Source organism: Scyliorhinus canicula, chromosome 19 (assembly GCF_902713615.1).
Source record: "Scyliorhinus canicula chromosome 19, sScyCan1.1, whole genome shotgun sequence".
Classification (NCBI taxonomy): Eukaryota; Metazoa; Chordata; class Chondrichthyes; order Carcharhiniformes; family Scyliorhinidae; genus Scyliorhinus; species Scyliorhinus canicula.
The window spans coordinates 65,489,993-65,502,857 of NC_052164.1; the positions used below are offsets into that span (position 1 = coordinate 65,489,993).

Sequence of the window (12,865 nt, forward strand, 5' to 3'; positions counted from 1 at the left end):
CATTAATCTTAATTGCCTGTACCCGACCTGCCAGCGACAGAGGGAGACCACCCCACCTTGCCAAGTTCGCTTTCACCCTCCCCACCAAAAACTAGTAATTTTATACCTATGGAACACCCCCCCCCCCCCCCCCCACAACCTTGTGCCACCTGCACCCCCAGCTATGTAAAATGGGTCACCGCCCTACAGAATGGCAGCCCCCCCCCCCCCCTGCCCCCACCCCCAGTCGGGACACCACAAAATATTCACTTCTATCTAAATTTAGCTTATACCCCGAAAAAGACACAAACTCCCGAAGCAGCTCCAATATACCACTCATTGACGCGCTCGGTTCCGACACATACAACAGCAAGTCGTCCGCGTATAAATATACCCTATGCTCCACCCCACCACCCACTCCACACCTCCAAACTCCTCAACGCAATGGCCAGAGGCTCAATCACAAGCGCAACCAACAGGGGTAGGGGACATATGGCATCCCTGCCTGGTCCCTCAGTGCAGAGCAAAATACCCCAAATTCATGCTCTTCGTGCGGACACTCGCCCTCAGCTCCCTGTGCAGCAATCTTACTCACTCCACAAATCACAGCCCAATCCTAAACCACTCCAAAACAGCCATCCAATACCGCCACTCTACCCAGTCAAACACCACCTCGGCATCCAACGCCACCACCACCTCTGTGTCTCTCCCTTCCGCTGGTGCATATCTATGTTCAATAAACTCCTAACGTTGAAAAAGAGCTGCCTCCTTTAAAACCCTTTAAAACCCTCCGCTGAACCCCTTAACTTGTATTTGATCTTTTCCTGTCGAAGAAAGTGCTACAAGTCACCCAGTCACAGCTACCCACTGTGGCGTTGCTGACCGTCATTCCTATAAAATTCATTGCCGGGCAATCAGAGGGGCGAAGGCCACAGCATCGACCTTCCTCTCCACCATCAGCTCCGGCTTATACGATACCCCAACTATCGCCACCAAAGGGTCCAGCGCAACCTCCTCCCCTCTATCCTTGCTAGCGCTGCGAACACTCCCACCCAAGATCCCTCCGACTTTCCGCAGCCCCAGAACATATGTGCGTGGTTCGCTGGTCCCCGCCCACACTTTTCTCACTTATCTGCCTCCCCCTGAAAAAGAGCCCACTCATTCTTGCCCACGTCATATGTACCCTGTGTACGACCTTGAATTGTATCAAGCTCATCCTTGCACACAAGGTCTCATTTACCCTTCGTAGCTCCTCACTCTAACCCCTACCCACTTCTCCTTAATCTGCACCACCCGCTCACCTCCCTGTTCTCCCAGCCACCTGTAAATGTCTCCAAGCCTGCCCTCCCCTTTCACATTCGGAAGAAGCAGTCGCGTCAGCAGAGTGTGCCTCGGCAACCTGGGGAACTCTTTCCAAACCTTCCGCGCGAAGTCCCTTATCTGCAGGTACCTAAACTCACTTCCTCTCAGAAGCTCTACCCTCTCCTTCAATTCACCTATACTGGCAAACCTTTCCTCCAAATGCAAATCCCTCACCTTAACCAGCCCCATTTCTCTCCATTTGCTAAACGTGATCGTGCTATCTATCCCCTCCCAATGTTAACACCTACATACCCTCTATCCTAAAGTGCCTCCTCAGCTGATTCCAGATCTTCACCGTGGACTGCACCACCGGGCTCTCAGAGTATCTGCTTGGCGCCATTGGCAACACCGTCATCATCATAGCCCTTAAGCTGGACCCCCTGCAGGATTCCTCCTCCATCCTAACCCATTCAATCCCCTCTCATTCTCACCATCGCTTCACGTTCTCCACGTTCGCTGCCCATAAGTAATGATGCAAGTTCGGCAATGCCGACCCTCCCTGTTGCCCCTGTAATAAAATTCTCTTAACCCTTGGCACCTTCCCTGCCTATACAAAGTCCGAAATAATTGTGTCCAGTTTTCGCAAGAATATCTTAGGTACAAAGGTCGGGAGTGTCTGGAATATGAACAGGAACTTTGGCAGAATGTTCATCTTCACCATTTGGACCATCCCTGCCAAAGTCAAGTGCAATGTGTCCCACCTCATCAGATCCTCCCTAGCCTCCTCCACCAGTTTTGTTAAATTCTATTTGTGAAGCATCACCCCCTCCCTCATTAGCTTAATTCCCAGGTATCTAAACCTGTCTCTGGCCAGGTTTAGCACCCCCCCCCCACCCAAATTGGTTCGCCGACCCGACTCATTCACCGGGAACACTTCGCTTTTCCCTACATTAAACTTATACCACGAGAACGCCTGAACTTCCCCAACAAGCCATGATCCTCTCCATGCTCTCCAGCGGGTCCGAAACATACAATGGGAGGTCATCGGCATAGAGCGATACCCAAAACTCCCTTCATCCCCTTGTAATTCCTTGCCACTCTGCCCACCCCCGAAGAGCCATTGCCAGAGGCTCGATAGCCAGCACAAATCGTAGCGGCGACAGGGGGCACCCCGTCTTATTCCCCTGTGTAGTTCAAAGTTCTGTGAACCCATGTCATTGGTCTGCACACTCGCCCTCGGTGCCACATATAACAGGCGCACCCATACCACGAACATCTGCCCAAACCCAAACCTTCCCAAGAAGGTACCGCCACTCCACCCGGTTGAATGCCTTCTCCGAACCTGGTACCTGAGCTCCCAACAGGGTCATGATCGCATCGAGCAGCCTGCTTATATTGCTACAAAGCTGCCTGCCCTGTATGAAGCCATTTACGCAACCCCCCTCAGGACACAACCTTCCATCCTTCCATAACCAACTTAGCCAGCACTTTCACACCTGTATTTAACAACGATATGGGCCTATATGACCCACATTCCAACGGGTCCTTCCCCTTTTTTGATATTAACGTGGCTGTTGCCTGTCTCATCGCATCCGGCAGCTCGTCCTTCTCCAACGCCTCATTAAACGCCCCCGAAAGATGTGGTGCCAGGTCTGTCGCGAACTCCTTCCAAAATTCCACCAAGTCGCCATTGGGCTCAAAGTCCTTCCTCGACTTCATACCCCTTATACTGTCCAATACCTCCCTCAGCCCCAAGCTCCCTTGAGCGCCTGCCTCCTCCCTTTCTCCAACTGTGGTAATCCAGTTCTTCTCAGAACCGTCTCATGTCCCCTCTTCACCCCCTGGATTCACCCTGTACAGTTCCTTATAATGATCCTTCAACACCTCGTTTATCTTCCCCAGCAACCCCTCCCCAGCCCCAGTCCATATCTTCAATATTTCCTTGGATGTAGCCTGCCTCCGTAGCTGATATGCTAACATTCGACTCGCCTTAACCCCGTATTCATACTGCATCCCTCTTGCCCCACACAGCTGCCCTACCACCCTATCAACTTGCCCCTGTAATTTTCTCCTCCTCGCCAATCCCTCCAAGGTGGGCACCCTCGAGTACTCCCAATCTACCTCCACTATCTCGTGTGTTAACCATACATATTCCTCCCACTTTTCCCTATCTGAATGTGTCTTGAAAGAGGTCATCTCCCCTCGGATCAGCACTTCCCAAAATGTGTCTGCTGACACCTCCCCATTTTGGTTAATTCTACATAATCGTTAATCACAGCCCGCACTGGTTTCAAAACCCACTATCTGCCAACAATACTGAATCGGGCCTCTGCTCCAGTCCTGATCGAAGCTGAATCTCCAGCCACTGGGGTCCGAGATCACTATCCCTGCGTACTCTGCTCCCTCCACCCCAACCAAAACCTCCCGGCTCACCATTAGAAAATAATTTCTGGAATATACCCTGCACACATGCGAACAAAAGGAATACTCTCTTCCCCCTGGGTTCTTGAAGCGCCATGGATCTACCATACCCACCTTGTCCATAAACCCACCCAGCTCCTTTGCCATTCGTATCCTACCCATTGACCAGGGGCTCGATCTATCTACTCTCGGTCCTAGGACACAGTTAAAATCTCCTCCCATAATCAACTGGTGCGTGGCCAAGTCCGGGATCGCTGCCAGCAGCCCCCTCATAAAACCTACATCATCTCAGTTCGGTGCATACACATTCGCCAACGCCACAGGCGTCCCTTCTAATACCCCACTCACAAATCACATATCCCCCACCCAGGTCCCTCACGTCCTTCAGGCTCACAAACCCCATTTTCTTACTCATCAAAATGGTCATCCCCCCACCCCTCCCGTGACTTTGAATCAAATCCCCAGTGGAAACCCTGACCCACCCATCCCTTTCTTAGCCTAACCTGGTCCTTCACACGGAGGTGCGTCTCCTGCAAAAAGACTACCTCAGCTTTCAAGCTCCTAAGGTGTGCAAAGACCCAAGATCTTTTGACCAGTCCATAGAGCCCTTGCACGTTCCATGTTATCAGCCTTACCGAGGGCTTATGCCTCCATTCCCCTCTACCGTCCGCCATCCTTTCCTTTTGGCTCTGCCCCCATTAATGTCATCCTATACCTGGTCTATCCAAGATGACCCCTTTCTCTGCCCCTGACCATCTTTCTTCTCCAACCTCGCCTCATCGTATCACCCTCCCTTCTCTCCCACCACCCTCCCGTTCTACGGCCGCCTCTCTCGGCCTTCTCCCATACTTCATGTCCGTTCACCAGCATTACCTGCCAATGTGGCAACTCCTGCCCAAAGGCTCCTCCTAATGCACCTCCCACCCCTCCTCACCCTCACCTCTCTGTTCTCTGAAGAAGGCTCCTGCTGACCTCCCCCTCCACCATCCAAACAAAGACTCATCGCGACCCACAGGTCACCTTACCCAAGAACATACAAAGAGAAAAAATAACAGCCCCAGGCACCCGGGGGGGGGGGGGGGGGGGGGGGGGGGGGGGGGGGGGGGGGACAGCCGTCCCCTTGCAAACTTTTCATCCCTGCTACTCTTTGTCAGTCCAACAGAAAAAAAACACAAAACAAAACCCACATCGGAGGAAAAGAAAACCCCCACTCCCTCCAACCCCCTCTCTACCCATATTCCGAATTTCCTCAAAGTGCCAGCACCTCAGTCTCCCAGAATTGTTCAGTCCAGTTCTCCCCCAGTTTTTGCTCCTTGATAAAGGCATTGGCCACTTCTGGGTCTCAAAATACTATTCCTGGCCTTCATACCTTCGCCGGGTAGATCAGCCCAAACCTGATCTGCCGTTGATATAGCACTGCCTTGGCTTTGTTGAACCCAGCACACCGTTTTGCCAGCTCAGCTGCAATGTCCTGGTATAGTCGGACCTTGTTCCCCTTCCATTTACAGTTGAGCTTCTCCCTGGCCCATTGCAGAATCTTCTCCTTTTCCACGATTTCACGGAGCCTCACGATCAACGTCCGCGGCGACTCCCCCGCTCTACGCTTCTACCTCAGAGACCTGTGCGCTTTATCCACGTTTGGGGCCTTATCCAATACCCCCTTCGCCAGCATCCTGAAAAGGTACCTCGTCTCACTCACATCTTCCACTCCTTCAGGCAGGTCCACTAACCACAGATTCTGCCTTCTCGGTCTATTTTCCTGCTCCTCCACCTTTGCACTCAACGTCTTGCAAAGGTCTCCACCTTCTCTAATCGAGCCCTTCAGGGGTGCCACAGCCCCTTCGAGCGATCCTCCGGCATCTCCTTCCTCTGATGGCAGAACTCTTCCTTGATGAAGGCCATCAACTGTTCCATCTGGGGCTTTGTTACTTGCACTGGCCCTTCCCTTTCCGCCATTCCTCCACTGGCTGCTGCGTCACAGGTCCCTTCCAACTCCTTGGCCAACTCCTTCACTTCTGCCGGGTTTGATAAACAGCAGACATCACTCCTGGGGGTAACCTCTCTTCCAACCTTCAGTTACACCTTTCCATCGAAATTCCACCCAATTTTGGGTAAAAAGAGTTATTTTCTACACCATCAAGCAGGAACTGCCCTGTGTGCGACCACTCACATTATGGCCACCACCGGACATCCCAAGCAGACACTTTTACAATGACAAATCAAACATTAAGGCAGATTATGTACACCATTGAACACAGTGGCGGCCTGCAATGTACATAGGCAATTGTATTCTTCCAATGTTCTACAATTATCCCTCAATGCATGTTGCGATTAGGTTCTTCAGTAACACTGGCACTCTTCCCACCTCGTCGGAATGCTATACCCAGAAATTTCCTCCAAGCCATATCTCCATTATCACTACTATCGTTTGTATATTGATAAAAAGAGAGAGACCTGTTGCCAATGCTTTTTATCTAGCACTCATCAGGACAAACACAAGAATGCCAAATTTCAAACCAACAATCACAATTCATACTACAGGAGAAACAAGTGCTGATTGGTTGGCAAGTCAACTAGGATTGGCCATGTGGTGCCGTCAAGAAAGCAACAGCGAATTAAAGGCTCTGCATACTTCTGGGTATTGCAAAAAAAAAGTAGTGTTTGAAGATAGTCCATTTATTTTCAGAGAATGGGTCCCTACATATGGACATTCATTGTTTCTCACAAGCATAAAGGAGCCATGTTACAAACTCAACAGATTATTTTAAATTGGTTGTTAGCATAGCTGTTCGCACACTCAGGGTTGTTCAGCAAGCTACTGCCCAATCACAGAATCACACCTAACAGGGGACGTTTTGTTGCCAGCGAAGGATGGTTTGAGTATGGTCTGTATTCCGCTTATTGCAAGCAACCGAAGGAACATAGTGTTTGATTGGTTCAATCATCCAATCTTTAGGCCATGCAGCCTACATAACTGGCATCACAACAGCACTGAAATTTCATACAATGGCATTGCTCAATTGTGCGGTGAGCAGAACATCTTTTTAGGCTGATGGCAGCATCCTGTTCACACGCGCAGTGAAACGACTTACCTAGCCTCTTGTTTAAATTTCTGAGATACTTTGACTTTCCAAGGTAATTTGAGTTAGACCAGGCACTTTTCAGCTCCGAAGGTGGCAGCCTGAGGCCCATTCATGCAGCAAACAATGGTCAGAGCAGGATAGCCATTGTCCCGCAGGTGAGCTTTGACACGCTCTGCTTCTGCGCGAGCTTGCAAGGTGAGCAAATGGTTAGCGTCCAATTTACAAGATTGTTGAGAAGGCCAATCGATAATTATTTTCAATATTTAACTTCTGGATTTGGGATTTACAGACATGGCCATAATTTGTTACACAGCTCTTAATTTCTTTCCACAGAGGCCTGTGAATCTTTGGAATTCCTACCCCAGAGGGCTGTGGAAGCTCAGTCATTCAGTATGTTTAAAACAGAGATTAATAGATTTCTGACTAACAATAACGTAAAGGGTTATGGGTGTAAATCTGCGTGACAAAGAAGGTAGTACGTGCATTCCCCAACTGCAAGCCATGGTTTAAGCAGTTTAAGTGGGAGATCCACTCCCTACTGAAGGCCAGGTCTGAGGCATTCAAGACGGATGACCCTGACCTACACAAAAATCCAGGTACTGCATCCGCAAAGCCATTAGGGATGCCACGAGACAATACCAGACCAGACTAAAGCAAAGCCGAGTAGAATCTCTGGCAACAGAGCACCCCTCCCTGATAAGCTCAATGCATTCTATGCTCTTTTCAAGCAAGAAACCAACAAACCGTTGTCAACTACCCCAGCAGCCTCGGACACACCCATACCCACCGTCATAGCTTCCCAAGTTAGATCGGCCTTCTTGAAAGTGAACCCACGGAAAGCAATGGATCCCTTGGCTCCAACTCCATCTACAAGTTTGCTGATGACACGAGCATAGTGGGTTGGATCTCAAGCAACAATGACTCAGGGTACAGAACCTAGTGGTATTGTGTAATGACAACAATCTCTCCCTCAACGTCAGCAGAACTAAAGAACTGGTCATTGACTTCAGGAAGCAATGTGTCAGATACATCCATCTGCGTCAATGATGCCGAGATGACTGCTTCAGATTGCTAGCTGTACACATCAACGCTACGACCAGGAAAGCACAACAGCGGCTATATTTCTTCAGGAAACTAAGGAAATTCGCATGTCCACATTGACTTTTACCAATTTTTACAGATTCACCATAGGAAGCATCCTATCTGGCTGCATCACAGCCTGGTATGGCAACTGCTCGGCCCAAGGCCGTAGGAAATTACAGAGATGTGAACCCAGCCCAGTCCATCACGCAAACCTGCCCCCCATCCGTTGATTCTGTGTAAACCTCCCGCTGCCTTGGGAAAGTGGGCAGCATAATCAAAGACCCCTCCACCCTGGTTATTCTCTCTTCTGACCTCTTCCGTCGGGCAGGAGATATAAAAGTTTGAGAACATGTACTAACAGATTCAAAAACAGCTTCTTCCTAGCTGTTACCAGACTCCTAAATGACCCTCTTATGGACGGAACTGATCTCTTCACACATCTTCTCTACTGTGTAGCACCACATTTCGTATGCTTTACCCAAGGCTATGTAGTTACATTGTGTATTTGTCGTAAGTCCTATGTTTTTCAGCTATGGAATGACCTGTCTGGACTGTAAGCAGAACAATACTTCTCACTACCTCGGTACACGTGACAATAAATTTAAATCCAAATCTAAAGGCCCAATCAGCCATGAGCATATTGATTGTCAGGAGCAGGCTCAACAGGCCTACTCTTGTCCGTGTGTTCCTAAATTCCCTTCTTCCTAACGGATGTGGTACAACTGAGTGTCATGCTAGCCATTTCAGAGGGCAGAGTGAACCATATTGCAGTGGGGCACATGTACACAAGAGCAAGCAATGGGTTCCTTTTTCCTTAAGGGCATCAATGAACACAAAACAATCCAACTTTCATGGCTTTTTCCTGTTTCATTTTACCTCCAGAGGTTTCTTAAATATTGAATTAAAATTTGAGTATTGCTGAACAAAAAAGACATTTTATCAAAAAGCTTCAATTTAGTAACAAACAGCATGTCCCTTCCATCGTTCACAGAGGGCAAGGGACAGATTGTACCCAACCAGCCCATGTGTGCAAAACTCAAAACGCTGTGTCCAGCATTAGATGCTGTTCTGTTATTGGTTAACATTTGCTCAAATAATCCTCAGTGTTCTAAATGTTACACCAGCAACTAGTTTAAGATTGAGAATCAGGCTCACAGTGTGATGCATTTACTGGAAGCCACTTTTATTAACACACAGGGCCCTGTTCATTGCAGGCAGAGCGAACATGAACATGTCTTGTATCTGTTTCATCTAAACCATTAAAGGAAAAGCAAAATACCACAGCGCAGGAAATCTGAAAGAAAACCAGAAAATGCGGGGCAAACCCCAGCAGGTCTGGCAGCATCTGTGGAGAGAAACAGAATTAATGTTTCTAGATTGTGGGACTCTTCTTCAGAGCTGAAGAAAAGGTGTAACTTCATTGTAACTTCACAGTAACTTCATTGAAGCCTACTCGTGACAATAAGCGATATTCATTTTTCATATACTATACAAGAGGGGGTGGAGCAAAGTAGAAGGTCAGTGATAGGTGGGAGTTAGAAGACATTCCAACAAAAAAGTGTAGGACACAAGAAAAAGGAAGTGTTAATGGCAGTGTGAAAGATAAGAGAAGGTGCTGAAAGGGGAATGAAGGTAAGACAGCAGAATGTGATATTAGGCAAACAAAGGTCAGTGTTCAGTAAAAGCAAAACTTCAGAACAAGTGACAGGTGGCCCTGTGGGAAGGGGTGTTTGTCTTGGGACAAGAGATTATTTGTATAAGTGATAGCTATTTGCTGGTCTATTCCTCAGGGCAAAAACCTTGACAATCAGCATCAAATTGCCTCGTTTTAATTTTCAAACAATGCTCGACTGTTAACTGTCAATCACCACTGACTGGTGCATTCTCCACTGCATACCTCCACCAATCAAAGTCCAGTTGCCAACCAATCAGCACTCTCTTCTCATACAGTATAAAGTTATTGTTTCCCCTGACGTTGGTGTTCTTGCGATTGTCCTGATGAGTGTAGTCAAAAATGTTTTGACAATATGTCTTTTTTCAGCATTACTAAACGACTACTAAACGACTACCAAACGACTATTTGAATTCAAATTCTCAACAGTCTGATTCAAAATCTTTGAACTGCTAGTAACCATTGTACTACCACACCCGTGTCACATAACTGAACAGTTATCAATGCTTCAATTCTCCATAACTGGAAGGTAATTTTCATTTCCTGCCACAGATAAAAAGGTTTTGAGTGTTGGCCTGCCACTTACCCACTGGTTTCTGCTGATGGCCTGCAGCATCTGCTGACACTCATTTGTCACCAAGTGGTCATGAATCTGGCCAAGCTGGCTGAAACACAAAATAATTTATTTAATGAAACATCGAGTGTCAGCTTTTCTGTCATTGCTCGTGTAATCAATGTGCTGACATGAACAAAGAGCATTAGAAAAAAATACTTATTTTAAATGCAAAAATACTAATGTAGGTATTTCGTAGAGTCATTAGGCACAGAAGGGGGCCATTTTGGCCTGAGTCCATAGGAGCTTTTGTTAGTATCTAATAGGGTCTGGTGGGTGGAGGTTAAATAACCAGTACTTGGAGGTAATAAGATGAACAGGTGTTGGGGGAAGCGTAAATGTCGCCACAGTCCCAGAGGACTATAGGCTGCACTCCCCTATGAGAACTGATTGGTGGTCATTTTTTAAAAATTTAGAGCAACCAATTTATTTTTCCATTTAAGGGGCAATTTAGCGAGGCCAGTCCACCTACCGTGCACATCTTAGGGTTGTGGGGCGTGAGACCCACACAGGTGACCGGTGGTCATTTAACCGGAGTGTGACCACACCTCAGGCAAGGGGCAAGGGTGTGAAGGCAGGGTCTTCATGAGTAACCTCAGCCGGTAGGGGGAAAGAAACTCACGCCGTTGGCGTCGCTCCACATCATGAACCAGCAGTCCACTAAGTTAACCGCTCAGTGTTGGGATATTGATATATAATAATAATCTTTATTATTGTCACAATTAAGCTGACATAACACTGCAATGAGGTTACTGTAAAAAGCCACACTACCGCGCCGTTCGGGTACACAGAGGGAGAATTCAGAATGTCCAATTCACTTAACAAGCATGTCTTTCGGGAGGAAACCGGATCACCCGGAGGAAATCCACACTTTATATTGGATTGTAGCATTTTGCTCCGACTGATGAGTATGTGGTTCCCCATTTTCTCTCTCCCTCCTTAAATAGTGGAGTTACACTCACCAGCTTCCAATCTGCGCAAACCATTCCAGGATCTACAGAAGTTTGAAAGATGATCACCAATGTATCCACTATCTCTACAACCACCTCTTTCAACACTCTGGGGTGTAGAGCATCAGCTTTTGGGGATTTATTAACATTCAACCACATTAATTTCTCCAGTATTACTTTTTCACTAATATTAAATCTCTCTCAGTCCCTCCTGCTCATGAGTCCATTGCTTATCTCGTGTTTTGGGGACCATTTCTGCCTCTTACTTCATGACAACACACACATTGTTCAGTCTCTCTGCCATTTCCATATTCCACATTATAAACTCTCCTGTCTTTGCCTGGAATGGACCCACATTAGTTTTTGCTAATCTTTTCCTTTTCACATATCAATATGAGTTTTTCCAGTCGGTTTTTATGTTTCTCACCAGTTTGCTCCTATATTCTATTTTCTCTTGATCAGTTTCTTAGTCCTCCTTTGCTGAATTCTAAAACTATCCCTAGTCTTCAGACTTACTATTTTGGCCACTTTATGAGCCTTTGATCCAATAGGATCTTTAACTTTTCTTGTTAGCCACAGTTGAATCACTTTTCTTGTTGGACTTTGTCCATTGAAAGAATCTATATTTGATCAATATATGTGAAATGAAAGTCACCGATATCCCAGAGAATCATCGGCAGCTCTCCCCTTTCAGAGAGAGAGCGCGGACTGGTGGTGATTTAATCGGAGGGTCACCACACCTCAGGCGTGGGGCAAGGTTCATGGATAACCTCAGCTGGTACAGAAGTTGAAGCTATGCTGTTGGCAACACTCCACATCACAAACCAGCCATTTACAGTTAATTATACTTGAATGTGTATATAAGGAAGAGTCGGCCAGCAAGGACGGGGGAACGAGTGGAGAGGTAAGCTCTGTTTATGTTTGCCACTGTCCCCACTGTCTCTACCAATTCATCCAAGTCTCATTGTTTCCTTCACAACTGGGCTGGAGTATTCCATTGGCAGCTTTATGTGGAGCAATCAGATAGTCCCATTTTCCTGCTTGATCCCTCTAGCTCTGTGAGGCTACCCCTCTCAAGTGCTCGTCCAATTTTCTTACAGAAGCATTCATCATCTCCGTCTCCACCAGCCTCCTAGTCAGTGGGTTCCAGGTTATCACCACTCACTGTGTAAAACTGTTCTGACTCACACCCTTGCCAAGAGCGCTTGTCCAAAACTTCAAATAAATATCCCAAGTTGTTGCATCATCGCATAGACAATAAATCCCTTTGGGAGAATGTGTACTCTACGAAAAGTGTCAGTGAAAAGAGGTTACGGATTGACAAAGCGAGCCCAAAACAGATGCTAGAGAGCAAGGAGATTGGCAAAATCAAGGGGTTGATCACAGTTAGCAATGATCTGACTATCTGACAGAAAAAAAGGCTAACCTGAAGATGTTATTAGGAATTGTTAAAGAGAGGTGTATTTTCCTTTAAGAAAGAGAACCTGAGGGTCGCTGAAAGAAAATTGAGGGGAATAGGGTGCATTTATTGTAGCAAAGAAAATCTATGAAAACTTGAGTTTAAAATAAAATAAAGATTATTATTTTTTCTTTAAGAAGGAGAATCTGTTAGGAAAGAATTAATATTCCCGAGTGACCAAGTTAGAATAGGAGCTTTAATTTTTTTAAAATTCGTTCATGGGACATTGGTGTCGCTGCCTATGCCGGCATTTATTGCCCATCCCTAATTTCCCTGGAGGGGGCAGTTAAGAGTCAACCACAT

At 47.0% G+C, this 12,865-nt stretch overlaps 1 protein-coding gene across 8 annotated transcripts in view; it reads right to left on the reverse strand.

Annotated features, from left to right (window-relative positions):
• Window positions 1-12,865, reverse strand: part of LOC119953908 (CMP-N-acetylneuraminate-beta-galactosamide-alpha-2,3-sialyltransferase 4-like) — a 232,030-nt gene that overhangs the window by 128,687 nt on the left and 90,478 nt on the right. For 7 of the 8 annotated variants that reach the window (XM_038778575.1, XM_038778570.1, XM_038778569.1 and 4 more), the window contains one exon: window positions 10,127-10,205. The exons of the other annotated variant lie outside the window; for it this stretch is intronic. In XM_038778575.1, the coding sequence (XP_038634503.1) occupies window positions 10,127-10,170 (44 nt within the window). In that variant the 5' untranslated portion in view covers window positions 10,171-10,205. Of the gene's footprint in view, window positions 1-10,126; window positions 10,206-12,865 lie in introns of those variants that run through there. 8 annotated transcript variants of the gene reach the window in all.